The sequence below is a fragment of the Semicossyphus pulcher genome, unplaced genomic scaffold (genome assembly GCF_022749685.1).
Source record: "Semicossyphus pulcher isolate SPU_LCO1_2020_fin unplaced genomic scaffold, fSemPul1.0.p SCAF_2, whole genome shotgun sequence".
NCBI lineage: Eukaryota > Metazoa > Chordata > Actinopteri > Labriformes > Labridae > Semicossyphus > Semicossyphus pulcher.
In genome coordinates, this window is record NW_027211693.1 from 16,276,214 (window position 1) to 16,303,885 (window position 27,672).

General features: G+C 41.5%; 1 protein-coding gene across 2 annotated transcripts; it reads right to left on the reverse strand.

The window, feature by feature from the left end:
* Nucleotides 1–28: 28 nt before the first annotated feature.
* Nucleotides 29–27,672, reverse strand: map7d3 (MAP7 domain containing 3). 2 transcript variants are annotated; one of them, XM_069670516.1, is made up of 19 exons: nt 27,531–27,672; nt 19,023–19,124; nt 18,620–18,700; nt 18,187–18,350; nt 17,776–17,887; nt 17,242–17,325; nt 16,387–16,494; nt 15,562–15,663; nt 15,030–15,128; nt 9,696–9,811; nt 7,491–7,621; nt 7,178–7,398; nt 5,360–5,480; nt 4,887–5,172; nt 4,582–4,635; nt 4,427–4,502; nt 4,037–4,205; nt 2,895–3,181; nt 29–2,821 (listed from the first exon to the last, which is right to left on the reverse strand). In XM_069670516.1, exons 1-19 carry the CDS (start codon nt 27,670–27,672, stop codon nt 2,814–2,816), a joined length of 2,463 nt encoding a protein of 820 aa, XP_069526617.1. In that variant the 3' UTR covers nt 29–2,813. The 2 variants fall into 2 exon arrangements, with proteins under 2 accessions (XP_069526617.1, XP_069526618.1); XM_069670517.1 differs by lacking the exon at nt 17,242–17,325 and having other exon boundaries at nt 27,531–27,600.

Below are 27,672 nucleotides of genomic sequence, written 5' to 3' on the forward strand. Positions count from 1 at the left end.
ATTTCCAAACATGAAATCAAACACGGAGTATTTTAGCAAGACTTTATTGTTTTAACAGTTTGTATCATCTCAGTACACTTTAGATATATTTACAGTACAAATCTTATTAGCGGACAGGGCGTTGTTAGGTTTAGTAAATCTTCCAGAGAAATATTCATATTCACAAAGTCGCCCAGGGTTGGGCAGACTGATTGTCGAGGCCGAGGTAAGGACAAGCTTTTTCAGTTAACTGTCATACAATAAAAATACTAAATCTCAATCTAAGGCACCGTTCTATCCTATTGTTAAAGACAACATGAGGACAGTCAGCTCTGTGCTGAAGCCCTCACAGATGCAGCAGGACCTGGAATAGATACAGTATCGGATAAAGCAGCAGCTACAACAGCCTCCCCAAACAGGTACTACTAATGACCGGAGAGCGGAGTGGGAAGGGTGATGAATGAGACTTCTAAAACACCTGGGAAAAACCTCCAGAATACCACACCACTCTCCTAAGAGTCTGTACAGTAAAGCTACTCCTTGGTAAGCACTCTTTAAATATAGCAAGTAATCTGTGACAGTGCAACGAGTCTTGTGTTTTCTAGATGAATAATGCATGAAAGCTAAAAGCGGCCAGCTCCTAGAGACGTGGTAAACAAAGAAGGACGGTTTCTGGAGTCTGAGGTTACATTCTTTGAGCTTATTAATCAAAGCTAAGATCTAAAGCCCCTAAGTCTTTATGTACACGGAGATTTCAGTTAGAGTCTGAAAGCCAGCAGGGAACAAGGCAAAGAAATCAAGGTCCCCAAACCTCATGCTCGAACAGCTCAAGCATAGGGAATGTAATGTCCACAAGAGGCATTACGTGAGTTATAATAATAAGAGTCTTTTTGTGTTTTGGTGGATGTGCCCTGGCTCATTCTACAAAGTAGAAAAGTTGTGACCTGAGCTGATATGCCTATTATAAACTATCCAACAACATTTATGACAGAATATAAAACACAATAGAAGCATCACAAAGAGGCACAGCCATGACTCGCATCATGTTGCTTTGGGCTGCAAACACTCGACCAAAATTTCACGTCTCTGTGGGGCAATTTTAAGATTTAGAGTGTGGGCATGGGAGGCCCAGAGCTTTCAAAGTTACATTAAAAAGAAACATAAAGTAGGTCCCCACTTGGCCCCTTGTTTAGTAGGACTTTTTTTGGAAGAGGGGTTTTTATAAATTGTCTTATTCCAGGCTGCCACAGGGCACGAGTCAAACAGAAACCTAACTCATAGCACAGTTACATACACAGACTTCAGTTACCCACATCCTGCCGCCCATCCGTCCTAAACATGGCTTTGTTTGCCTAATACTGATTATATACACAAAACAATAACACTTAAATATACGTAGAAATGTATTTTCTTATATCAACAAAAAGCCAAATTTTTTATCTTATAAAAAATAGTTGAAATGTAATTTTGTCAGATGTAGCAGCTTGTGTGTCTGGGGGAGGTCAGTGGGAGATAAATGTGATCAATGAAGGAGCCTCGCCGACAGAAGGGTGACTGGAAAGTTGTGCTTGGATGAAGATAATGGAACACCTGATTTTTAGTTTTAGCTAAGGTGAACTTGTGACTGAACAGCTGAACATTCAACTTTAGTTCGGTAACAAACACATGCCGCCTGAAGAAGCCCAGAAGAAGCGACCTATTGGACTTCACATGTGTATTAGGTTAGCTTGTTATATTTAAGTTTCTTCAAATAGCTGTGTGATCCGACTGTTATCACTTAAGATTAGACTTAAACTGACTGTAACTCAGAATCTGATGTAAATTTCAATGATGTTAGTAAACATTAATTCTATGTACATGTAAAAAACAACAAAAACTAAATGAACCGTGATCAACAAACCGCTGATACGTCTCTGAACATGGAAAGTACACTACAGTGTTGTCATGAATCTCAACATTTGTCAACCTCAAATGTAACAGCTGGAGTTGTGCTTCTGAAGCCCTCTAGTGGCCAAAGACGGAAACACACCATACGAGAGGCAGGGAGACGAGGCGAGTGCTCGGTACGGGAAAAGAGAGGCCTGGGAAGTGAAGAAGTATAAATACGGAATCCATCTCCACAGGTGAGCACATTACAGCAGACGGCTCAGCTGTGCGTGTTAGAGCTTTAGCACAAGTGATTCACACTTAGAAATTAGACGTTGGGATATAATTGTAAGGCCATTTTGCTGGATGCTGCAAAAAGCAGCCAGTCAAGTAGATTTAGATGAGATCAAACCCCTGACAGAACACAATGTATAAATGCTCCTTCCTTTAACTCACCATATTAACATTATATTCAATTCACACAGCCTAATGTACACGTGTCATGGAATATTTTCATACAAGAGACTAAACATATGATAACAATTACGATAACAAGGAAGCCAAAATTAATAAATTACAACAATGCACCCTCACAAAGACAAAACTCTTAAAAAACATCATCAAAATTGGACACGACATAGAAAAACAATATGGAAAAGAACTAAACACAAAAGGGAGGAAAGAGACACGGAGCGAGCACGTTGAAGTAATATATGGAATTTCCCTGAAGCATAATGTTTTTATACATATAATTTTAATATATTTGTTTCCTCATCATTCAGGGTGCAAATGGAGCACTTGGGGTGGTATTTCTGCTTCACCTTGTGCTCCTCCCTCCGGAGGAGGAGGAGGAGGAGAAAGAGGAGGAAGCCGTCTGGAACTGGTAGAGGATGTTTTTTAAAGGAGCTCAGCTAGACAGGAACTTCACGAGTGCAACAGTAAGAGATTTCTCAGCGCCGGCTGCAGCATCAAATCTCTACAGAGACATGAGAGAAAAGAGTTAACGTCCATCTTTCATAAGATAAGTCAAAAAGTGCAGCGCGACTCACCTGACATGGCTTCTAAGGGTTGATTAGAGGAATGCAGGGTGTTGACCGGGGTTCCCTTGTCCTCGAAGGCTACCCTGGGCCCGTCTGAGCTCCCGTCACAGTTGATCAAGACCTGGTTACAGTCCTCCGCCTCGATGAGGGGTCGAGTCCGGGAGTGGACGTTGAGATCAATGAGCTCCTCAAAGCTCCACTGGTTGGCTTTACCGTTGAGCCCCGAGACCACCTTGGCAGAGTCCTGCTCATTCAAGAACTCAGAGCCCTCGACGAGGCGACCTTTGGGGGCAGGACTGGAAAGAAGAGGGGGGAATAGAAGAATAGAGGAGTATTAGAAAATTAATTTCACAGATTTCTTGGAAAAAAACACAGCTTAACACAGAGTCAGAGATGGAGACGTGCGTGCATGACAGAATGAAATCCAGTCTGATAATTCGTTTTGGTTTTATTCTACATATGTCGGGTAAAAGCCTGCAATGGATCTCTCAATACTTTCCTGACCAGTCTGTTGCACTCACCCAGAGCAAAATCTCTACTAACGAAGAAGGAAATCCTTTGCTATGTGAATAAACAACCTCCAAACCAGCAACTTGAAAATCCGGCCGACCTAACTTCTTCTCTCCTTGTGACATACACAGTCCTTTTTCTTTATGTGACGTTTTCCAACGCAGGGATGTAGCAGTGAAACTTCCAGGGCTCGCCTCCCATAATACAAATGTTGCACCAAATAAGTTCCCTCCCAATACTGTTTTGCAAAGCACCATCTCTACATCCTTGGCTTGGCAGCTTGACAGCTAAAAAAAGAGTATGATTAGTTTAAAGAAATAGACGAACTAGAACTAAACTGATGTCACGGAATCAAGCCAAACTTTTCTCCAGTGCTGGTACAGCACAGTATGGAGATTGGTCCGGCTATGCGAGAGTACCTGAAAGTCATATTGCAGCAGCTGTTGTGTTGGATTTTACTTATAAACCAAAAGCTGTGGGCGTTTTCACATGGATCAGAATATTTCTCCTTTGATCTTCACAAATCCTCCAGGTGCCATTTATAATTCTTAGTGTTAAACGTCTTCTGTGCTACCAAAGCACAGCAGATAACAACTACAGCACAACTCTGAGCTGTGTCTGTGTGGGTTTTATTATCTTACCTTACAGCCTGAGTCTCATCCGTGCTCATGCCATTGTTATTCTCCTTATCGTCTGTCTCTGGTTTTCCGTTCACACTGCCCAGAGGCTCCTCTCGTTGCTGCACCAGCTCACCAGAGGACAGGCCGCACTCATCTGCATCAGCCTCCATGGTGAGGTCATCCGACTGGCCTACGATACCAACAGGAAACAGAACTGGATGAGTCACAATGAGAGTTCACTCAATTCACATAGTGTTTATTTAAAGCATATGCAAACAAACACAAATGGAGGAGACACACGTTCAGTGGAAATTACCAAACTCAAACTGATGCAGTGATGCATAAAGCAGCAAACGCTTTGATGCCCTGAACCTGTCATCAGTGTGAAAGCTAGAGGAGGAGGACACTTACACAGGGTCTCAGAGGTCAACTGGTCCATTCCCTCATCTCCATCCTCTGTGCTTTTATCGTCATCTTCTGCATCTCTCTATGAGGGAGACACAAACATGTTAGCATACACAGTGTAGCTGATTAATGACTCATGGGCTGAATGAATGTGAGCTCACCTTCAAGTCCCCTTGGTCCCCTTTCCTTGTCCTCTTCATTATCTCTTCAATCCTCTGAAATGGAAAAAAGAGCACTTTTTGTTACTTGTTTCTTTGGAATCTACAGAAAAAAATATCGACCACGGAGAATAACTCACAGAAAATGTAAACAATAGTGATGTGGGCAGCAAAAGTCAGTTTCAATATGTCAAAACTGGAAAGAACAAAACCTTAAGTTCCTTACAAACCCTATCTGATCTTATTCCTTGTGATAAAGCAAAGCCCCAATAAAGAGCAGATTCTCTCCTTCATCCGTCAATCCGTACCTTCTTCCTCTCCATTCGTTCTTGCTGGTTCTGCTGCATGATGCGGTCTCTCTCCTGACGGACTCTCTCCGCCTCCTCCAGTGCCTTGGCCTCAGCCTCTTCGCGTTCCTTCTGCAGCTCGGCCTGTTTCACTGCCTCCTCTTCTGCAAGTCTCACCCGGTCCTCCTCTGCCAGGCGAGCCTCTTCCTCTTCTTTTATTTTCCTCTCCTCTGCGAGCTTCTCCTCCTCCACCAGGCGTTTCAGTCGAGCCTCCTCTGCCAGACGAGCCTCTTCTTCCTTTCTCAGCCTGGGATGGTGAAGAAACAGTGTACAGACCAATAAATACAGGTAATTCCTTAATTACACATATAGCAATATTTAGCTTAGAAGCAAATAAATAACAGCAACACATTTTTGGTCATTATTCTTATCTATATATCTTTTGTAACCATGTTGTTGTGTGTTGATGGTGCATTGCTGTCCAATAGCCTTACTTCTCCTCTTCCTCCCTCTGTATCCTGAGCTGCTCCTCTTTCTCCTTCTGCTCTCGCATCAGTCTGCGGTTCTCCGCCAGGATCTTAGCCGCCTCAGCAGCCGTGTTGGTGCCCGACGAGGCTTTAGAGTCAGATAGAAATACAAATACAGAAAATACGTTTAGCATTTTATGTTACAGTACAGTACAGACCTGAGGCCAGAGCATCTTGGCCTTTATAATAAGTGACGATTGAAGGATGAGTGATGACAAGAAAGCCAGAGTAGTGGTAGAGGTTAGTAGAGGTAGAGAAAGACAAGAGTGGACTGATAATTTCACATGATCATCACGTGCATGTGCAAGCTTCTTAATTTGGTTTTCCAGAAGATTATTTAACGTACAATTTGTTATATTTGGTGTATAAGACTCACTTTTAATATGCTATTTTTCATCTAAAAAGTGGGCTGCCTCCTATATACCTGTGCAACCAATATACCAGTATGAAATGCAGAGAGGTAATTTATTGTGTTACGGTATTTTACCTTGACGATGGCGCTATAATCTAGCTTAAGCTTCGTCACGGACATGTGCTGTCATGATCACCGGTGCAGCCGCCAACCTTATGTTACCGTAGGCTGAGCTCAACTATTGCATCGGTAGCTAGCAGGATTGCTGCGAAAACAGATGATAGGCTATAATATGTGTGTTTTGAATGCGTTTTAAATGAAAATAAATTGAAATAGTGTTGAAATAACTACTACTACTACTACTAATACTACTACTACTAAATAGCTATAGAAAACCCCAAATAGCAGACTGCGTCTTATATTTTGGTGCGACCTATATTCTGCATTTTACGTTACGTGTTCATATACACCCATAACATATTATGGGATCAAATTACAGCAAATTTTACCTTTTAAGAAACTCGCCGTAAATGAACATACCTGAACTGTTCCTTCTAAAGCATGTTTTAATTGACTTATTACATAATGTATGAAGAGGTTGTTAAAATGAAGTTCTTCAGAAATAATGAATGTACAATAAAATGTTTTATTAACTCTCTGACCACAGTCAAATGCAACATCTACTTGGAGAAGTGTCAAGATATAATAGTGCATTTATTAGCTTTTTTTTTTTTTGCATTGTTAAATATATTTCTCTCTATATGAATATATATCTATAGTGTTTTGGCAATATTTTGCAACGGACATCTGTGCCAGTAAAGCATACTGAATTGAATAGAAAAAATAGTTTTGTCCCTGTTGCATATAGTGTAACATTATTATTAAGCTATTCTATCTTGCAGAGCATGTCTCTCTCCAGGAGGTGGCAGCAGCAACAACAAACCAAATTCTGTGACAGGATGTGACTCCAGCTGGAACTAAATAGGTCTCCTGCTCCACTGAGATTTATTGCAAACTGAGCTGCTGCCACGTCAGTTTGCAGCACACAACACACACACACACACAGTTGTTTACATGGTCTATCTATTTAAGCAGATGATAATACTCTGCTATCTCCAAATCAAAGTGACTATCCTTGAAGCGGCACGATCACAGAGGTTTTCTACTTAAAGTCAAGGTGCTGCTGTAAGCGTGGCTGATAACACAGATAGCGAGAGCGGGAGTTCAGCAGCATGTCTCCATCCATCAGTGCAAACATCCTGGTTTCCAGTAGAACTATCAGTTGGCAAATATTGGCGCTCCATGATTAAAATAAATCAGCTGACTGGGGCAGCTAAGTCTGCCAAAAAGGCCTTCTATAGTGTTACATATATTCTCATGAGGTAAAGTAAAACATACAGTGAGCTGCATTCTTATCACTGAGAGCTGCTCACCATCTTTCTCTTTGGTCTTGCTGGAGTCAGGGGACTGCAGAGCTACACCGGGAACAGGACACAGATCCTTGGACTTGGAGTCCCTCTTTCGCAGGGTGGGGGGTCCTGTCGGAGTGAGAGCTGGTTTCTGGATAGGTGGAGGTTTAGCCGACGTAGGCTGGGGGGATGGGGGGCGTTGTTTCATTGCACCAGGTGAGGGTGGGCGTGTCTTGGAATTTTGCCTAGAGGAAGAAGTAAAAAAATCTCAATTAAAATGTATCCAAACTTGATGAAATGTAACTTAATCTGTACTGAAGAAGGCTTTTAGTCTTACTTGGATGCTGATGGAGAAGGGGTCCTCTTTGGGGCTGGATTGGGGGCTGGGGATGGTGAACGGTTGCGCCCAAGGGTATTGGATGGGGAGGGGGGACGTTGCCTTCCAGGCGATGATAACTGCTTGTCTTTCTGTAGTTTCACAGAGGCCAGACAGAAGTGAAAAAGTAACTCATGACCATCACTGAATAGAGAAGTAATCACTAGAAAGACCCTTACAAAATATTAATGTTACTCAAACTATTGGTGGCTGTTAATCCGTTAAGTTGTTTGACAACAAAAAACAGTCAACAAACAATCATTTCCCAGTACAACCTGTTGGTCTGAGCCTGTTCTTTTAGTTTGTGAATTAGGGGGCTTTTGTAGCCCTTTGTCACGGCTCAAGGTTAAATGTGAAAATAAATCCTCATATCTTTAACAAAACTGAGAATTCTCCTTTTAGATAAAGATATATTCTGATACAATCAAACAGTGACACAATGCTGGTGTGAAGGAGGCTGTGGGTCAGGTTCTAATTAATCTATTTTTAATGCTCATGTGCTTTGTTTGTCACTGTAAACCTGATGATACAGGGGCACAGCAAGGTCAGCCATGTGACACTCAGCCAGGCGCAAACGTATCCCACCTCAGGCCTTTCGCTCTGAATGCCAAGTAAACACAAATGATATATATGCATTTTGTATATCTATGTTAGAAACTGCGCTGCTCTTAATCTGTAAAGCTTTTGGTCACACAACCTGACATCCATTTTAGTAGAGGGATGAAAAACAAAAGCAGGAAAAACGTATTAATATTCTGTTTATATCAATATCGTATACAGAAAACTGTATACAGGCAGTGTTTTTTAAGAAAGACAGGTTCAAAAGGGTTCCTTAAAAACACACGCAGCAGTGACAGCTGGACTTAACTCTGACGACCCTTAACAACCCTAATTTACCTTTTAGTTATTTGTTTAAATATCCCCACTTTAGGAAGACAACCTAGATCATCTGACTTGAAAGACTATATTTAACTCAGGTGTCACGCAATATCAATTATCTCCACACCAATCTGCGCACGTGGAGGAGCGAAGACAATGAAATGTTGAGGACAGCCAAAAGCTTTTAACATCTGGCCCCAGGCTCAGGGTGTGGTTTGCTTTGCATGGCCTGATCTTTCCCTAATAAGGCTACTGTGAATCCCTTTGTCTCAAGCTACGACAATGAGGCCCTTCACAGCCACAGAGGAAGAGCAGGGTAGGTTTTTTAGAAAGAGCAAGCGACACTATCCGAGACATCTCGTATATGAAGCAACAAGTAGGATAACATTGGAGAAATGTATGAACAAGTTGATATTATGAGCGATCGCCAAAGGTCAAAGAACAGCTGGAGGAGAACATTTCCCTATGGTTAGCATCCTGCAGAGGTACTTTGTCAGGCAAATTTAGCAGGATACATGCATATAAACTCGAGTCTTTAGTGGCAAGCACATATTTCTCTGATGGTATCAAAATGTGGGAAAGAAAAGCAAGACACCTGAACGTCCTCAACTGTAAATGCCAACAACTAAACAATTATTATACTCTGTCCATTTTTACAGTTTTTAGTCAAAGCAGAATATTGCTGGTTAATTAAAAAGCATAACATGGTTTTACAAACACAGTAATGTGTTATTTTCCAGCATTTACTTTGTACTGTATAATCACCTCTAAGCTGAATTCAGATTTATTTCAAAAGTAATGTTTACAGTATGGAGCTTCTGTCGGCAACAAAACACCTTATATTTCTCACAGTCCTACACATGTATTAGCTGAATTGCATTTATTATTAATCTGTAGTTTGGGGTAAATCAGAGAAACCATCTGAAGCCTTGCACCAAGCTTACTCCATCAATTCAAATGGACTGCTCTGCAAGACAATAAAACATTACCTTTCTAACCACATCCTTGTATCATCAAAGAATTATTAAAATTGAGATATCATTGTTGATATACATCTAACACAGCAGGGTTGTCCATTCAACACTGTTTTGTGTAGATAACTCACTCACGCAATTATGCAAAAGTACAAGAGACTGATCCCACTAAATGCAACGTTATCGAGTATCTATAAGCACATTGCCATATTAGATAGGCATATCCAATGAGGATGAAAAAATGCATTTCCAACAGCTCTCTGTTTTGTAGGCCAGTAGCGTTAGTACCGTAAACAAAAAGAGGTGCTCTCACCATTGAAGGGTCTAGCGCGCCGTCCGCAGACACAGAGGTGGTCATGCCGCTCTTCTGCCGGTCGATGCTGCGGCTGCGCACGGGTCCACGAGGTGGGTGCAGGGGACTGGCAGAGGCTGAGCGAGGACACAGGTGACACTCTGGTAAAGGACACAGTCATCGGGAGGGCCAGGGGAGCACAACCAATGCGAGACGTGATAAGCGGCCAAGTTGGGCAGCAAAGCAGCAAAAGGAGAAAGAATAAAGAGAGCGGAGAGAAAGAGAGAGAGGGGAAGTAGGATGGAAAGAGAGAGATGAATGGAGGACAGATGATGGTTGAAAGTAATGCAGGAGAGTGATTTATAAGGGAACAAGAGCACAAAAAAAGCCTTCTGTTAGATGTAGCACTTTAGGCAGGGAGCGGCTTGATTTTTGAAGCTTTGACTGGGCTGAAGATAACTGGAGATACGAGAAGCAAAGAGCAACAATCCCACAAAAAAACCTGCACACTCGACAGGCACCAGAGCCCCTGAACCCAACAGGACAACACCTGAACACCAAGCACCACAGCACAACACGGCAACAGCACACACTAAACAAAACCTACCACCAACACAGTACAACACACACTGACACTACACACACATATCACACAGGTCTATTAGTACAATAAACACACAATGCAAGTTGTTGTATGTTGTGTTCAGTTACAGAAATGATGAATGAGGGGTATTTTGCAGTCTTTGAATCCTATTTGGCATCATACTGTTACTCTCAAGGTTCCGATCAGACATTGAACGCAACATTTGCAGTGGTTTAAGGACAAAGAACTCTCTAGAAATTGTAAGGCAATGCTTTGTGCAACACGCAGAATAATCTCAATTTTATGTTAACCGAACAAACTGATTTAAAATAATGCTGGTGACTGTAAACTCAGAATGTCAATGGGTGAAAAGCTCTGTCCTTGGCATTGAGCGTAGCCTGTAGTTAGTAAAGAGAGTAAACACTGCTGTCCAATGGCTATGAGCTTGCCGTGTCAGATTGAGGGATTAGCCAGGGTAATCCCAAGACCTGAAGAACTCTCCCTGCCACAGCATGGCCTCAACAAACTTGTTCTGATCCGCCATGATGACTATGAAATGTACCCAGCCATGAGCTACTGCTGCTGCTAATGCAGATGTGTCATGTTACCACTGGGGCTATACTTAGCAGAAGATCTATAGCTGCTAATGGCTTTGTAATGGCTGGTCAATAAACACCAAAACCTAATACCAACACAGGGAATACAGTCGCAGCTTTGGAGCGAGTCAGTGCTTTACAGTATGGTCTTTATAGTCAACAAGAAAAAATGCAGATTCCATCAGCGTGAGGAAAAACATTCATAATGGCTGTCTATGCTGAGTCCACCACTATGCATGTCCCCAGCCATTCTCTGCTGCACTATATTTCTCTTCCTACAGAACACACAAAGAGCGATATTAAAAAAAAGCATGTAATTCCTCCAGTGAGACAAAAACCGCACCTACATAGCTTGAGGCAATATTTACTACAAAATGTCTGAAAAGCCTGAAATTTAGTGCCAGAATAAGGTCAAACACTTTTCGCTTAGTGTGACTTCAAGTCCATATATTCTTTAGAAATGCCAGTTATTTCTTTTTCCAACGCTGTATACAGGAGTCCCCTGCACTCCGGTCACACTACCTGAACACATGTAATAGCACAACCGTCTGATTCTGACGCAACAAGAACCAACAGGTAAGCAGCTTAGAGTAAATCTCCCAGCATGGACTCAGAGGCTCCTCAAATGCAGAGAAGTGCTCCTGGCCAAGTCAGCCTCGCTCAGCTGGGCTCAGCACACAACAACCAATTGTTTCAGTTCTGAGAGTGCATGTGAGCTGGACCTGTGTGTGTGTGTGTGTGTGTGTGTGTGTGTGTAAATATTTACTGAGTAACTATGCTCGCTCACATGAGCGTACTTTGCTGCAAATAATGACTGAATAGACATCACATAAACAGCTGATTGGTACAATCCTAGCTTTTAATCTGGGGCTGTGCGGCCACTTCTGTAATTCTGTCACTATGAAGACGCCACCATTTACTTGGAAAGGATTGTTGCATTAGTCTGCAGCAGGGCACTAGGATGAGCTCAGATCTAGTAAAGTTATGCGGGGCAGATTTTCTACTGATAAATGAAGGTAAGTAGGGAGGACCGGTCTGTGTCTAGCCATCCCTCCTGTCTGTCAGGGTCTCCTAAGCGGAGGTTACCTGGAGCATCTGTTCCTTCAGCTGACAGGGCGGCGGCGCTCTTGCTCCTAGCTAGTGAGGCCTGGGTGGGGGTGAGCAGGCGACTAAGGACCCCTCCGTCCACAGTGCCGGCCGGTGGCCTGCGAGCTACACGGCCGAAAAACCCACCCGAAAACAGAGGAGAACAAAAAGGCCAAGAAGGAAGGAGTGGGTGAGAATGGGGGATGAGGATCAATGAAGTATAGAAAGGTCACCATGTGATTTAACCAACAGGAGAGAATCAACATTAACAGCCAGGTTACGTCCCAATACTCTTACATGGGCTCCTTATCAACTGTCTTTATCCCGTTAACTTTTAGAGATAGTCAATAACATGAGGATAGTCAGTGAAAGACAGTAAGGGAAGGAAGCCATGGAAGCCTGCTGAGACACACCAAAGAGTGATTGTCTGGTAACTGAAGATCAGTTAAAACAGTGATCAAAATAGACAATGAGGTCAAATCAATGGTCCCTTGAGGCAGAGGGAGGTGTGCTGATGGGTAAAAGAAAGCATTAGTGAACTTTGAAGACAACAGAGGAATACTATTGGGTAGGAAGATGAGAAGTGAAAGAAACCAAAAGCCTAATTTCCACTGCGTGGTAAAGCTCGACTCGACTCTACTGGAACTGTTCTGGGTTTCAAATGTCAAATGTTGTGGGTAGTACCTGGTACTTTTTTAGTGTCATTTCAGCCAAGGTTCCAAGCAAGCTGAGGCGTTACTAAAGGTAAAAGTTAAACACTGCAGACTTCTACAGAATCATGACTCTTGTAACACTCCTCTCTCCCTGCCCTGTAGTTTGGTTGAGTGGTCTGCAGTGGCAGCAAATCTACCAAGACTGAAAGATCTGAACGCACACAACACGCACATTTTAATACGTGCCTAAACATATGTATCTATTTTACAGCGCGCAACACACGGCCGTTCCATGCAGTGTTATGATGACGTTCATCTAAGAACCCCACCTAAAGTGAGCAGGTAGTGTCTGCATTGGAAAACTAAGTGGAGTACAGCACCAGTTCCAAGTGAGTAGAGTCAAGTAGAGCCAATACTGTGCAGTGTGGGAAAGTTTTAAAGACTTAAAGGCATAGGTAAAGTGACTGTGACCAGGCAGGACTTCTTTAGCTTCTGCTGTGCAAAGTTCCATGATTTAAAGACCAGCTCCAGTCATGTTAAGACATAAAAAATATATCTAATTACCTTGTAAAAATCCTCCCAAGGCATCTCCTCCTTCTCCCTCATTAAAAATTCCTTGATCTGCATAGTCCCCGCCCACTATGTACTACGTTTCTCCTTTTGTAAAATTACCGCCGAAAACAAAACATGTCTCTGCCATCATTTAGAGGCAACTTGTTGAAACTTAGCTAGCTTGAAGTGTAGTAATTAGTAGTAGTAATGTTAACGTTAGTAGTCAGTAGTGTGTTCGCAAAAATTACGATGATGGTTACAGCTGGCTCGCGCATCGCGGAAGTGGTTGCCATAGGTTGCACATAACGATATACATAGCGTCACCCTGTCCATTAACGGGATTGGCTCCTTAGGTTTGTGACGTCTCAGACGTGCCAATCTGAAAACGTGTTGTTCAGCCTGTCCTTGGTACGCTGCAGTTTAAAAGCAGACAGGCCCAGCCATGGAGATGACTGCTGATGTTGTCCCTGATATGTCTTGTAGCACATGAGAAACACCACATGGAGATGTTTACAAGGTTCAACACTGGATTATCACTGGAGGGGGTCTTTAAATAGAGGATGCCAAATTTGATTGAAATAAGGTTGCTATTCACGTTAGTCAGTTCTGAACACGTCCACAAATTATGACCGCACTATGATGGGCCTTGATTTCACAGCAGGAACAAAGAACTCCTGCCTCCATGAAATGTAAAAATTCCCCATTAAGACTGTTGTTGCTACATTAACAACCAGGTAAAATATATCACCAGATGAAGGATTTAAATGTTGATGGGTTGATTTTTGTCCCTAATTGCTTGCTATTCATAGGAAGAGTGTAGAGTCACACTTCCCTTAGGAGCCCCTTACTGAGAAGACATCTGTTTTAGACAGACTTGTTTTTTGTTAGCTGTTGAGTGCTAGCCCTTGCAGCACTGCAGCGCCGCCCGCTACTTGGCACACAGGTATTAAAAATCTAGGTTATTAGGATTTAGGTTATATTTAGGAAAAGAATGGTCTGTGGGAGTTTTAGGGTTAAATAATTTGTTATGTTCTTGTTGGAGATGATAAGTACCAAGTCAGTATGAATGACAGTGTTGTTATATTGACTAGGCTAACAACATAGAGCAAACATATACACAAAAAAGGAACATTTTTACAACTCATCATCTGCACGGAGAGGCTGACAATGGCTATAGGACAAACAAAAGCACTGGTGGTTAATGGCAAAACACAGACAGCAGTGATTTCTGGGCTCTGGGAGTGCTTTGGTGGGATGTCACTGGCATACACCACACTGAAGCACAAGCCCAGCGACTTAAATCCAGCTAGGACGTCATCTGGGAGGAAGAAAACAATTAACACTTTGTGACAACAAAACAATACACTGTGTTAGTGCAGACATGGCACACAGCAAAACCATTCCTTAGTAACAAAAAATAAAGAAGGTTAAAACAACATCAGTTGTCAGTGAAAAACATGACACAGCACAAGATACGGTGGGCAAAGACAGCAGAAAGGTTAAGGCATAGAGGAGATGAACAGTGTTCCCATTTAGTGACAGACAAAAGACAGTGTAGAGAAGCTTAGGAGCTGCCTAGGGGTAATTCAGTGGTTAGTGAGCAAGACTTCATTGAGGGGGAACATAGACAGGATGGAGAAATAAATAGAAAGAAGAGCTGGCCTGTTTAAAAGACCATATTTGGCTGTATGACAATGAATTGAGCCAAACGAGAATGTTACCACCAAACCCTATTAGTAGCCGACAGTCGTGGTTTAAAAAAAACAACACGTAAATCCAGAACGAGCAAGCTGTTAACATGATAGCAACATGCTTGTTATTCAGGCCTGAGATGCAGATAGCGGCATGACGAGAAAGATTATTCCTGATTGTTCATGCTAGCCACCTTGATCATCCGTCGTCCCCTTATCAGGCTTGGCAGGGGTCTGTGCTCGCCCCACACTTACTCGTGTGAGCGAGGAACTTCTCTTCTTCATGGAACGGCCTACGGACATGAAAGTGGAGTTATAGCCAAGCAGGCACCGGGAAGGAGTCAACAAGGAATCCCCCAGATACAGTTTACAAGTCATGTGCACTTCATTTGGCCTTTCTGTGAGTCACCAGGCTACAGCAGACAGCAGCTGACATCCAAGGTTAAAAGACGGTTCTTAAGAACACAGAGGAGGGTTGTAACTGCTCCATCTGATCATACTTCAGGATGCCTTCTAATTCAGTCTATGACAACATTAATACCACAAAAGAGGGCCTCTTAAAGTAATAATAGTTGTAACTGTTTAAGTCAGGTTGCTTTGTGGTTGTCATAGCTGTGAACTGACTTTATCCTTAATCAATAATCTGTATTGGTTTGGCAAACCTTGAACTGTACACCATCTTTGTTATGAAAGCACATTGTGGGATGGAGAGGGGATCTTTTGCACCTGTCTGTTCCACCTGAAGCTTTTTGCCGTCTTCCTTACTGGCCTGAGCAGCGTTGCCATTGCTAGGCAACCGGTTACAAGACGAACTCCTCTGCTTAATACCTGAGAGACAATGATGAAACGCCCAGTGGTGAATTTACAAAGCACTCTCTTGTGAATGGCACAAAGTCTCAAAGACGTCTTAGAATATTGTCATAGGCCTGAGAGAAGAAAAACATAAATATTAAACCAGTTGAATCAGCAATATCACAGGGAAGAAATGGCACTGGCAGCCCATAGAAGCTGTGGAGACATGAATCACTGATGGTGATGATTGTTTTTCCTGCAGAAATCAAACACACTTCTAGTAAATCAAAATAGTGTCAGGGAATATTGTGACAGACTTACATACCACTATAAGTACATCTCATCTTAAGTACATCTTTGATTCTGAAAGGTGGATTCAGTACTTCATCGAAGTGCATAGTGAACAGATGCAGCAGATTTAGGAGCCCATGCTAATTTATCATTATCTGGAACCAGAGACAGATAGCTCAAGCATCTTTTACCGGTCTGTCTGTGCTTCAGGGAGTCTGTGTGTAAAACCCTGGAGAGCAGAAGAGTCCATTTCAGACATAAGAGCTGGAGGAGAACGTGGGCTTGTTCAAAATAATAAAGTTCGTCACCTGTTAGATCTCAGCACAGTAATCATCAGTTAAAAACATTTATTAGTTTTTTGTAAATATTACGTTGGTTAACACAACGCAGGAATGCAGGGTGGGAGGGTGGGAGAGGGAGCAAAGAGGAGGGGGGAGAAAGGGAGGGGGGGGGGGGGGGGGGACTTACTTTTGTCGGGAGATTTGATGAGGGTGGCAGAGGAGGAGGAAAGGCGTCTGTTGATTGCAGCCTCAGACGGCTGTTTCAGGTTCATGGTGGATGTGGAGCGTTTGTCCACTATAAAGGGAGGAGGAAAGACAGACAAGGGAGGCGGGATTTACACTAGAGGTTTGCCAAAGGGGAAGGGCAATTGGGTGCACACAAAGGAGTAGAGGGTTCTGCCAGATCCTAATACACCTAATAATTAATGGTTAATATGTTCTTCATTCATACACCTTGAATAAAAATGCATAAAATCTATACATCAACTGATATCCCCATTAACCTATTGATCTAATGTGCAAGTAATGCAGTGCACGTTTACAAAAACACATGATATACAGTATGAATTTGGTGGTAAATATCATGTTCAACATGAATATGTGCATTTTTAACAATCCATAATGAAGCTGTTGTGGTTTTAGAGCCAGGCATGGTGGTTAGTAAACAACAGATGCTTATTTTTGACCACTCCAAAGAGGAGAGCATCAATACTGGATCTGTGCCATAGAATCCACAGGTGATATTAGTCCTGCTTTTTGTGATGGGCTTCCATGCGAATTCGCCCAAGTGACCTGGAAGTGCTTGACAGTATGAGCGAGTGAAAACCCTGAAGCTTTACTTGCAGCTATTCACCCAGTAAAAGACACATTCACAAAACAGGACCCATACAACAATCTGTTAGTGAAGAATAGCAGTTAGGGGTTGGTAGGGTGAGGGGCGGTAGTTGGCGGGAGGGATAGTAGGTAACCAAGCTATCGGGAGTGCCAGTGCCAATCCATGCTGTGCTGCTACAATGGTGAGCAAATTATCAACAAACAAAACCTTGTCGACTCCTTGGTGGCTTTTCTGGTGAGGCAGGAGAGATAACTATTGTTACGGGAGATGAGGCGCTGGCATCAGAGTCTCCTGTGGGAAAAGACAGCTCTCAGAGAGGAGCCATAAAATACAGGATGCTGAGGCACTTTCCAGCCAGTGCCTAAAGCATGAAATACACTGAGTGGCTACAATTCAAGTGGTAGATTAAAACCGAGAGTCATCTGTTGGTACCGGGACAATGATGCAAAATTAATAACATGAGTTTCAAAGTAAGAAACATCCTGAAGATTTCTGCAGAATATTGTGCTTCATTGAGGTTCAAACAGTGGGTGTGTTTGCACAGAGAAGTCAAGTGATACCTCATGCATGTAGTGTTGCGAGACTGTGACAGATTACAGTTACAATAATCATCTACGTGAACTCCTTCAGGAGCTATCAGAATATCCTTGTTGTCTCTTTGATGCACCATGGCAGGCGCATAATGAAAGTCAAATTGAACGGAGGAGCAGAGAGGAAAGGTGTAAATTTTCAGGCTTCTACCTGTTCGTCCGTCTGAGTCTGTGGACAGTCCTCCCCAAGACCATCTTTTCTGCCTCTGCTCCACTCGCTGACTACGCTCCAATGTGCGGCGCATCACTGCCTCGTAGTGCTCCTGCAGAATAACGGGCAGACGAATGGAAAAATGCAAGTAGTTAAGAGCAGAGCAACATTCGTCCATAATCAAGATGTAGAGAGAACATGATGAAGTAATGATGATGCAATAACCACTCGACAATGTATTTATAACCGTTCTGTTATCCCTTTTACACTGCCCTTCCTCTCCTAAAAAACATACATAAAAGGAAACATTGCAAAATAAACCCGTGTCAATATGTAAATCTACATATTTTAGTCGACTGTGCAACAGCAAGCTCTCTCTCTGTGCCTCCACACGAACTGCAGTGAGCCTACCTTTTCCTCTTCCTGTTTCTGCTTCCTCTTCTCCTCCACTGCCAATCGCTTCTGCTCCTCCTTTTTTCTCTGCTCTTCGACCTTTTTCTGACGCTCCTCCACCTGACGCTCCACTTGTAGCTTGGCCTTGCGCTCCCGCTCCATGATCTGAGACTCTCGCAAAGCTGACAGCACATACATCATGTGTATGAATGCACAGTTAGTGTGTAGAGAAAGAAAAGCCACTTATTAGTATGTTGTTTTCCTTTTCATATGAACAGGTAATAATGCCTTTATTAAGATCTTATTAAAACAGTAAGGAAAATATCTTTATAAGGCCTTGGGTTCAACAGGGTAAATTTCACAAAATAGTTAAATAAATAAGGTAAATAGTTGTTGATGTTCGAGCTGGCTTTGTATAAAATTCACACAGACTCTAGCATGATCCTCTTACCGTGTTGTTTGTCTGCTTCTTCTCGCCTCTCTTTTGCCACTCGCAGTCGGTCGTCTATTTTAAGTGCGGCACCGTCAAGGACTGCAAACACATACACGTATATATGTGTCTAAAATGCAAACATGTGCGGCAACATACATATTCAGAGAACAAAAAGGGGGATTACAATGTGCCATACTGTAACAAAGTCAGGCAGATGTATGCATGTGACTGTCATCAATGAGTTTTGTCACCTGTTACAGTAAAGCAGGATGACTAAGGTTTACCTGCATTAAGCACTGAGGGTGGTGGAAGTAGATTGTGTTGCATCTAATGGTTCAGATTATAGAAGACAATAGAGCGGTGACAGGGCAGTACCTGTGAGAACCAATCTGCTTCTGTGTCAAGGTGTGGTGTCATTTACCTGGCCTACACCCCTGAGGTTTTGCTGGTGCGTTAGATGTAGGTCCCGGACTGTTCCCTGCAAGGCTGCGCCGCTCCTCGCCTTGTGCCTGTGCAGCTGCAGCTGTGTGTAGGAAAACACCCATGTTACACACAGTAAGTAAAGCTGCATCATGCCAGGTCTGACAAAGCAGGTATATCAAATAATACTGAGGAAACAGATTTGCTTTGGGTACTCCAACCAGTCTAAAGCAGCCATTTTTCTCTGTGCTTTGTTTGCTCTCAGCAGGAATTTTACTTCTAGAGAGATCCAACGGATTTGAAGCTGCGGAACAATCCAGCTATTCAGCCATCTGACATAACCCCCCGCTCATGGTCGACCCTGCAGCCAGCCCTACACTGCTTTCTGTGACAAGCTTGGACCTCAGAGCGATTGCTGCTATAAGAAAAATGCCTGGAATCAACCCTTGTGAGCGTTCTGGTATACAGCCAATCTTCTCTGTGGTGTAAAACATTATATTTTTACACAAAAAGACTACTTCCTAAAACATATAAAAATAATACATTTCCACTCAAACATCCATCTTTTGCACTGGTTTATCCATCTTTAAAAAAAAACAGAATGTCAGCATAAGTTATCCTGCACTTGCAGCAAACTGCAGACATGCTATTAAGGTCATAAATACGTCAACATTCCCACCAAGACCACCCCAGAGTCAATATCATTTTCTTCAGCCCAAACTATTACAGGAAAATCATGATTAGGAGATACAGAGGCAGGAAGGAAGGAAACAGTGAGGACATGATTAAGCTTTATGAGCACTAGTATCAGTATCTGCTTTCTCTTTTCCCCTCTGTTGGTGTGTATTCAGCATTAAAGAACTGCTGACAAAGTCACAAAACGATAGTCATGTGATACTCACACTATTGACGAATGCTTCTGTTTCCTAAATGTCTCCCATTGACTGCAATGATGAAACTCTACTGTTGCCACAACCAACAATACTAATTGACATTTTTCTATAAAAGATTTTACTTAAACTATTTACTGTTACTGTCAGCACATCTAGCCTACAACATATACTCCTGTCTCTTTAAAAAGATCAGTCTGCTTTAAGTTCAAGCCACTTGATGGTAAGTATAAATCACATGTACATCACCAACTATTGTTTTGTAGTATTACAAGTAAGCTGCTGACAATCAATACACCCTCAGGGCTGTTTTCATTGTCATCGTGTTATGAAGAAGCACAGTCACACTGAGCAAAAGATTTCTTGAAATGCACGTTACACTCAGCATGCAAACATTTGACCTATCAATTGCAGCTCTGGACATATGGCCTATGCATTTACACACTTTGGCCATTAGTTGAAGCCCCAGCCGGTTCTCAGCTACCCTGAGATGAATTTGTCTTTGATGTTTCTAAATAGTGACATTCTGATCATTTGAATTGTTTTTAATTCAGGTCAAAAACAGGTGCTGTGTAATGCAGAACAGGATAAAGACACATGAATTTAAAAGTTAAATCTAAAAAGCATACCTTGTGCCCAATGTTTATTTATTGTACAACATATCGTCAGCAGAATATTTAGATAGATAGATTTTCCTCATATTGTGTAGGGTCAGCAGCCATTCAGATGGTCTATTCACACTGCATTTTACCTACTCAATGCCTTGACTGTATCTAACAACCATCGGTCTAAATAATTTAGTATTCTTTTAGAGAGCATTAGCCACAAGTAAGCAAATCATAGTAATTGCACAAGATGAGCAAAAACACCAGCCTGGATCAATGGGATTACATACATTGAAAACATCACTAATGAAATACCTTCATGTGGAAATTTAAAGATTGGCATATTTGTGAACATGAAAAACTGGTCTATTTGATGTTTCACAAAAATGCCAACTCAAACTTCACCAAATGTATTATGATAATGCAGTTTCTTCCTCATCTTTTAGATGGGCAAAATCAAAAAAGATAAGAAATGTCTTGTTTCCTTTGGCTTGGTATATGCTTTTGACAATATGAGCAGAGTCGGGATCACGTGTGCTCTGAAAGCAGAGGATAACTTTGCCTATAATATTCTGGTCCTACTTGAGAGCAAAAAACTGTGACCATGTCTTAACTTGCAAGAGCTGTTGTTGGCTCAACATGCAACTAGAGCTTAACTTTTGAACTTTTTGCTATGTTAAGTCTTAAGTAATGCAGAAGCTCTAGTGCAATGTCTCACAAAGCAGCTTCACATTCTTGATTTGAAGTTGCTTGATGGCAGACAAATTTATAGTCATATCTCCCACCCTTAATTGGAAAAGTCATAATGCTGCTAACCAAAGTGCTAACCAAAGTGCTAACCAAAGTACTGCTATTTCACATCAAACACTCACTGGGAAGGCAGCTATAAGAGTTTTTTGGTTGGCTCTAAGGTAAGATAAGGACCGTTGTCTTCAACAAAAGCAGCCACGGTTAACTGGGATGATCACATGATAGTGGTTATTGGACATCATCCAAGTAAGCAACACCTTTAACGTTGTTGCCTTTGTGTATGAAAAACACTCATGTTGTGTGCACCACAGGCACTGGTGGTTTTTGAGTAAAGCATGGCGTGCATGTTTTATGTGTATGGAAATGACTCTACTACCTAACTCTTCTAAAGTAGAGAGACACCAGAGCTTCCTTACATGAATTGACACAGATGACATTCAAATGTGCTTTTCATTCTTCTTTTTTCACACTTGAACCAACGGAAGATTATTAAGAAGGAATAAGAAACATAACAGTACACCAGGATACACATTTAAAGGCAGGTAGCATTAGTCCAGCAGTAGTTTGTAAACCAGATATCGTGAGAGCTTGACAGGAGACAGAGAGCTGGCGGGGTAAGTGGCAGTTATTCATGCACTGATTATCAGTTTTCTGCAGCAGCATCATTGCTCTCTGGTCAAAGAAGCTTTTGAGGGTCAAAGTCTGCAGCTAATGCCCAGTTGAAATAAACAGGTCACTTCAATTTTGCACTCAAGGCCTTCTTCCAAAACCCCTCTGGTGTGTTGACTAAAAGGTTGGTAAATGAAAAAATGACTGATTTGCCCGCATTATTTTTGATATGTTGGAGAAACTAAAAACTAAAAATCTAAGTAACATAAGCCGACAGTAATAAACTGATTGTGATGTATTTCTTTAGCATACCACGGTGCATGCTGAAAGTGTGACACTAGGTATAGCAGTCATTATAGATTTGCATGTATTTAGGGAGACATATGAAATGTCTATTAACCTCCTAACACAGACATTCTTCTTTTCTCAAGAGAACAGGTAGGAAAAACAGACAGGGGCTAAGAGCGACCTCGGGCTAAATGAGCAGATCTACGTTCAGCAGAAAAAGCAAACTTATTCTAGACTATGAATGAATCACACCCAACGTAAAAACACTATTAAATCTCCAGAAATAAATATGCAAAAAGCTGCTAGGCTATCAAATCTCGATGCCACTGTGACAAAGTGTGCAGATCATGAAAGTGAAAAGTCCTGACTTTTAATGTAGCCCGTCATCTTTGTGTCAAATCATATCTCACAACCTTCCCTGTTTCTCTTTAACTTCATATTAAGGCAAAAAAATAAAACGTCACACACTCTGTGTAACACAGTGACTGTTGCTAAGTGATGCACACAGCAGCTCGGGATGGATGAAGTGCTTCTCAACCATGCTTATGTCCGTATCAGGCAAGACATGGACTCTGAAATGAGATGATTCACAGCTAAATAAAGAGAAGTGAGCTGTAAAGCTTTGTGTGATTACTCACAATTGTCAACATTTACTTCAAATATGTGCTAGAAAATAAGCAGTATATATATCAGCAGTAACACCTTGAATAAAAAATGATGCTGATGCGGGAACCCATAATCAGTGATTTAAGATCAAATCTATGAAGGAGTTGCTCGACAGTGTTAACTTGCATAAAACACTGAAAACAACCAAAATATTGAGGTAAAACAGCATCATAGTACTAGCTTCTGTAATGACTCGGCAGATTTTAGCCTTCAAGCACTAGACTTGTTGTAATAATGTTAGCAAACTGCATTCTTCAGAGGGAAGTAAAAGCAGACATGAAAGCAAAGGGGCTGGGGAGGTAACAGCTGTAAACCAGGCAGACTCTTTCTTTAGGTGTAAGACTACTTCTGCATTAAATTATCTGCTGCATCCAGTTTAAAAAGCCTTTCTGAGAGAGAGGAGGAAAGATCCTGTTGTCCTAACAGACCTCAAGAGAGCCAGGTGTGCTCATAGAAATGAAAAGAGCCAATCGGAGGAGCTGTCTCTCATCACTCCATCACTATGGAGACTTGCACACATTAACATACATCATTGCAGCATGCTGCATCAGCTGAACACTTCAATAGATTAGAGGAACAAAAAGTTTTAACTGAAAGTACACCAGAGTGTTGTTGGTCTAGATAATCAAGTGTTCAGGTCAGGAAAGTAGGTGGTAGTGTTTGGCAGAGCTTTACAGATTAAGAGCCAGTCTGCGACTTAATTACCATGGGGTCATCCAAAAAAGTAAATCATGTAGGTTAACATGAGGCATTTAAGTCTGTGATCAATCTGTTTAGCAATTTGGTGACATGTATAAAACATAAATATTTTTTACATCTATTCTAATACTGATTATCGCATCATCCTGCAGTTTTAGGTTAAAGAAAATAAAATTAAAAAAAACACTGAAAAACCTTCTGGGTACAGCACATGTACATATTGATTGCATGTGGTCTAACCTTCAGGCTACTGAGTTATTATGGCAGCAGTAAAGACCACCAGGGGGGCTGCTGATAACCCGCCTCTGAAGCCCAGACAAAAACACCAAACAGGAAACAGGCCAGCCGGCATTACATCATAAATGTTAAATGCTAACACTGATCAAAAGCTGATCTCTAAATAACAAGTGAGATCTTTAGACACAATGTTGACAGTCTTTGTGGCAGAGAATATGTTGGTATAGTGGGGAAGAAAGAGCGGGTTAGGTCTCTTTTCTGTCCCTCCTTTAAACTGCAGCATTTACTGTGCACTGCTGCACTGCATGGTATAATTAAGTAGCTTGTTGCACAGGAAGTGTCTGAACGGCTTAATGAAAGGGTGGACTACTATTCTCAAGTGAGTAGTAGAGTATGCAGAGATTTTTACCTCCAATCAAACACAAGCTGACAGGTTAATTCTCTGACCTAACTATCTGTCTAAAATCATTAATGTTGAGACTTGGCCGTTGTTAGAAACATTCTTGGTCGTCTACTGCACAGAGCGTCCGATCACTGGCTCAAGATTTCAGGTCCTCAGATAACACTGCTGATGCACGCTTACAAACGAGCACACACGTGCACGCACAAACACACCAGATCTTTCATGGGATTACTCTAGACCTGTTCATGCAAAGGTAAGCCTTGGCTATTTGCAGTACTGGCAGGATAATGATGACACATCCCAGTTTGCTGGGAAGTCTCCTCTTTCAGGTGGACCAGTCTCTTGGGGAGATGGACTTTGAAAGGATCTGATCATATCCAAACACATTACCAATTACAATTAATGATGCAGTTCTGACTAACTTTTTGTATAATTGATTTATAGAAAAAACAATTTGATAGTTGCTTAATGTTTTTAGTCATTTAGGAGCAAAATCCTTGACTGTTTCCAGCTTCTTAAATGTTAAGTTTTGCTTACTTTCCTTTGTTATTTAATGATAGTAAATGAAGCCTATTTGGGATGGAAAGGATTAATCCATTAGTTGTGAAAATAATCAGTACATTAATCAATTAATTTATTTGGTCAACTCTCTTTACTAAAAACAGCAGACACCACAAATAATTCTGAAAATATTAAATATGCTACTTAAATATAGGGGTGGGAATCATAGGGTAACTTACAATACGCTGCGATACGGGTCCCCCGATAACAATAATGTCTTGATACAGTGTTAATTGGTATATTGCAAAACAATTATATAATGATACATCACAATATTTGCGAGGAGTCATGAAGTAGTGACACGGTGAGGCAAACTCACAGAGAAATCTGTTTAAAGTGCTGTATATTTGTAAATTAAAATATTGATATTTGGCGCCAGCTTATCGATAATTGTATTGCACGAGTCAGGAGGATGGTATATTGCTGTATAGATATTTTGTCCCACCCTTAATTAAATACCAACATGCCTAAATGTTAAATAATGAATTTCATGCCAAGAGGCAGATTTAAATTAGACTTTACAAACACACCCGTTTTTTTAGTTTATAGGACTTACTAAACCAAAAAGTTAGAAAAAGAGTGCCGAACCAAACATTTGTATCCAACAATATTTGAGAAATAAATAAAGTACCCCTTACATATTATCGTCTATGCTGTAGTTACAATACCAAGTCACAGGAAATATTGCTACTCATGGACAATGCAGATACCAGTTTTATGTAGTTGTTGACAATGTGCCAGAATCTACAGGAGAAACAGATTCTGAAGAACTGGACAGATTAGGAACTACCTCTAAATGGGAATGTATCCTAGAAACCATCCCAAATCTCATGGCAAAGATGGCAGACACCTTGTGAAGCCCGAAAGAAAATGGAATTCATTAAAATATCATTAAACATTGTAACAGATTCCTTATATCATGAACAAAATTATGTTAGAGATACCTCAGTAAGACTATACAAATTCACGTTTTGCTATTCAAATTTTTTGTGTGTGTATCTGTGTGCACACTTAGACTTTAATACATCCTGTCAGTTAGTTTAAAGTATAAAATAACACAGGCATCAGCCATATGTGCTAGGAGACAGATCCAAGAAAAGTCAGATCCAAGAACCTACACAGTGAAATCAAGTCTGGTCCGTTTCCTCCTTCGGTTAAATCCAACCAGCTCAGAAATACTTCTCATGCTTTTAATTCTGCAGCAGCAATTGCTGAGCCAGGATCAGGATAACCTTGCAGTGTGACTCGCAGTGGTGTGATTTCCATTTATAATAGTGGGGTACATTTTCTCCTTGCTCACATTCTTGTGGAAATGATTGTGCACATGAGCTAGATTCCTAACATGATTTTATTATTGTCAGTCTTCTGCTTTGACTGGAGGCCAAAGGCAAACTGACATCCTTTTATTCCTCACAGAGCCAGAAGTCAAACATTTTACAGCTTGCTTAAGCTTGTGGATATTTTCATAAAACCACAGACTGGGGTGGACATTGAATTCCAGATTGAAAATACTGAATGGAAAAGTTAAGGGAAACAGGAAGAAGATCAGGACTAAATATGGTCCAGTTGTTGCCAGGAGTAAAGCATGCCTACACCCACACTGGGTATGCAGAAAACTCCCTTTTACTCTAAAAAACTGTCAGCCCAACTGCAGCTCAAGTCATAACAAACTGTGCATTCATGCCCACAGATGCAGACACAGTAAACATCCATGTCTAAAAGAGAGAGGCATTGATTGAGATTTCGCTGCAGCAGTTGGCCAACATAGATAGTGCTATTAACAAAAATGCAATGTTTATGGTTTGTGACATGGGGTGCTGCTCCAACAAAAACTATTTTATCACTTCATCAAGACTTACTAGAAACGCAACCATAGAGGCGTATTATCCCAACAAAGCTTAGTGTCTGAAAGTCTAGCAATATCTAAAATTCAGGTCAGACATTGTTATAGTCACCCTCCCTGGAGAGTGGAGGGGGTCATGCCATATGTCATCAAAACAAAAAGCACAACAGTCGACAAATGAGGGAAAACTTTGAATAAATACAAGAGGAGTTTTGAGCAGGGAGCCACAAACTTCAAATGTAATGTCTAGAAAATAGGCTGTCTGTTGGTTTCTACAGTAGGCATCAACTCAGAGCGCTGTCAACTTTAACAGAGCAGACATGAAGAGAGAAAACGCTTCCTGCACTCTTCCTGATAGGGACAGCAGATGATCACTTCAGACAATAATCCTCCAGTGATGAAGAGCAACGTTGTCTAAGCTAATGTCAGTTACAAAGCAGTTAGTTAGCTTCCTTTTCAAAGCATTCATAGTTTGCTTATCTACTCTACGACATCCATAGAGCAGCATTTTGTATGGAAAGGTGATTAAAATGCAGCAAAAGCAAAGCTAAAGCCATGCTAGGTGAGCTAGGCGCCAGATAACTAAAGTCGTCATATGTCAGCCGGCTCTTAGGGTACAAAATACAACGTTACACCTTCAGTCAGTTGAACGTTGACTACAAGTACTTTACTTTAAGTAAGTTAAACCAGTTCATTACGCTTTTATAGCAATGTAGCAGTCCGCTCAATGTTTAGATTCAGTTAAAAACGTTTAATGCGGGAAGAAGTTGCAGGTTTTACCGCATCCATTGTCAGCAGATAACCGGACAGCGAGCTAACGTTACTAGCCAGACAGGCTGGCCGACGTTCAATTAACCCGGTTAGCGGCGGCAGTTGCCAACAAACGATACAAAGTGATAACTATGTTGTAAGACACAACTGGGTCAAAAATAACCACAAGTGCAAATATTTTTCTTACCCATTTGGGCTCGCAAGCCTTTGAGAGTCGTAGCACCCTCCGCCATTTCTCTGAAGTTTTCCTTCTCTGTTTTTTTTTCTAAAGCAGGGGCGCGTAACACATCGCAGCCGGTAGGACTCGGACACCGCGGGGACGTGGACAT

What these genes read in the sequence shown, in the direction of transcription:
- map7d3 (XM_069670516.1), bottom strand. Translation starts at nt 27,672, where the DNA reads ATGTCCACGTCCCCGCGGTGTCCGAGTCCTACCGGCTGCGATGTGTTA. An exon ending in GCGCGCTAGACCCTTCAATG is followed by an intron (nt 7,622 to 9,695) that starts GTGAGAGCACCT and finishes GTGAAACTACAG; the next exon opens with AAAGACAAGCAGTTATCATC. An exon ending in CAGAGGGAGGAAGAGGAGAA is followed by an intron (nt 5,173 to 5,359) that starts GTAAGGCTATTG and finishes TCACCATCCCAG; the next exon opens with GCTGAGAAAGGAAGAAGAGG.